Source organism: Aptenodytes forsteri, unplaced genomic scaffold, assembly GCF_000699145.1.
Source record: "Aptenodytes forsteri isolate BGI_AS27 unplaced genomic scaffold, ASM69914v1 Scaffold302, whole genome shotgun sequence".
Taxonomy (NCBI): Eukaryota; Metazoa; Chordata; class Aves; order Sphenisciformes; family Spheniscidae; genus Aptenodytes; species Aptenodytes forsteri.
In genome coordinates this window covers 397,451-399,368 of record NW_008794555.1, presented here as the reverse complement: position 1 = coordinate 399,368, position 1,918 = coordinate 397,451, and the positions used below count along the sequence as shown (strand labels likewise).

General features: G+C 63.9%; 1 protein-coding gene across 1 annotated transcript in view; it reads left to right on the top strand.

Moving 5' to 3' along the window:
• LOC103893349 (myotubularin-related protein 5) overlaps nt 1-987 on the top strand; it is a 43,223-nt gene extending 42,236 nt beyond the window's left edge. The window contains 5 exon segments of the mRNA XM_019470250.1: nt 1-116; nt 118-162; nt 362-449; nt 553-684; nt 856-987. The exon segment at nt 1-116 is cut by the window's left edge and continues 28 nt beyond it. Of these exon segments, the coding sequence (XP_019325795.1) occupies nt 1-116; nt 118-162; nt 362-449; nt 553-684; nt 856-954 (480 nt within the window). The 3' untranslated portion in view covers nt 955-987.
• The last annotated feature ends 931 nt before the right edge of the window (nt 988-1,918 follow it).

Below are 1,918 nucleotides of genomic sequence, written 5' to 3'. Positions count from 1 at the left end.
CGGCGCTCGCTAGGTGTGTACCTGCAGGAGAGCGGGGTGGGCTCTACCCTCAACCTCAGCCTCGACAGCGACACCAGCAGCACCTCCACCCCCTCCAGCGGGAAGCAGGGCGGCCGCAAGCACGCTCTACAGCCAGTTCCAGATGTCGGAGAGCGAGAACAGGCAGGCGGGGGGCTCGGGGCACTGGGGGGCGGTGGAGAGGGGGATCCCTACCTGGGGAGGGGTGAAGGCGTGTGGGTTCTGCAGGGCATGGACCCCGGTCACGTCTCGTCCCTGCTGACGCTGGGGTGCCACAGACCAAACGAACTGCCCTTCAGTCCCTCTCTCCTTTCTGCCCTAATGCGCTGCCTGGCTCCTGCAGGTCCTACGAGGGGTCGCTGTACAAGAAAGGAGCCTTCATGAAACCGTGGAAGCCTCGCTGGTTCGTGCTGGATAAAACCAAACATCAGGTACTGAGGGGCAGGGCACGGCAAGGGGTGGGTGAGCCCCGGGGTCTGTCCTTCTATCCCTCCCTCCCATGAGCTCTGATGCATGCGGGACCTCTCCCTGCAGCTGCGGTACTACGACAGCCGGATGGACACGGAGTGCAAAGGGGTCATTGACCTGGCCGAGGTGGAGTCCATCACCCCAGGAACTCCCACCATGGGGGCCCCCAAGACGGTAGATGAGAAAGCCTTCTTCGATGTGAGTGTGGCCCAGAGCTGCACCTTAGGGAAAGGAGCTCGGCAGCCCGTAGCCCCCCCCGCAGAGCCCAGCTGTTTGCTCTGGCAGCACCAGGCTCCAGGGGCTGTGGTGCTGCTGGCTCGCTGGGTGCAGCCACCCAGCCCCGCTCACCTCCTCTCTCCTCCCCTGCAGCTGAAGACGACAAAAAGAGTTTACAATTTCTGCGCCCAGGATGTGCAGCTAGCCCAGCAGTGGATCGACCGCATCCAGAGCTGCTTGTCGGACGCGTGAGACGGGCTCAGAGGAGCTTCTATTCCAGGCACAGAGTCTCCCGGGCCCCAGCACACGGAGCAGAGGCAGTGCCCAGGCTCGTGTCCGAGCTGGGGCTGTGACTGACTGGAGCGGAGGAGATGGCCTTCCTTCCCATCTGCCATGGGTGTGTGGTGCTGGGGAGCCTGTGGCCACGCACCCCCAGGCAGCAGTGGGGGCAGGATCAGTATGTTACGCTATGGTAGGACTGTGTAGTGGAGGAATTCTTCGCGTTGAAGCAGGCTGGGGGTGCGGGCGGGAGCCTGTCCTGCTCTGTCCTCCCAGGCCTGTCTGAGCCCTGTAATTACTGTGTGTCCTCTGTGCACCTCCTGCGCTGGGTGGCCCCACTCCAGCTCTCTGCGGCAGCAAGGGTGTCGTCAGCCGGCTGGAGAGGGTGCACCTCACCTCCACCCCACCCTGTGCTGCTGGAGAAAGCAGGAGCTGCCTGCCTCGTCCTCCCCACAGCTTGCATGTTTGCCAGAGCATCTAAGGGGGGAATCAGCCCTGCTCCCTCCTGACCTGGTGCCGCTGCCCTGTAGTGCAGTAGCTGGCCTAAGACCGGGCCCCGGGGGCTGTGGTGCTGCTGGCTCGCTGGGTGCAGCCACCCAGCCCCGCTCACCTCCTCTCTCCTCCCCTGCAGCTGAAGACGACAAAAAGAGTTTACAATTTCTGCGCCCAGGATGTGCAGCTAGCCCAGCAGTGGATCGACCGCATCCAGAGCTGCTTGTCGGACGCGTGAGACGGGCTCAGAGGAGCTTCTATTCCAGGCACAGAGTCTCCCGGGCCCCAGCACATGGAGCAGAGGCAGTGCCCAGGCTCGTGTCCGAGCTGGGGCTGTGACTGACTGGAGCGGAGGAGATGGCCTTCCTTCCCATCTGCCATGGGTGTGTGGTGCTGGGGAGCCTGTGGCCACGCACCCCCAGGCAGCAGTGGGGGCAGGATCAGT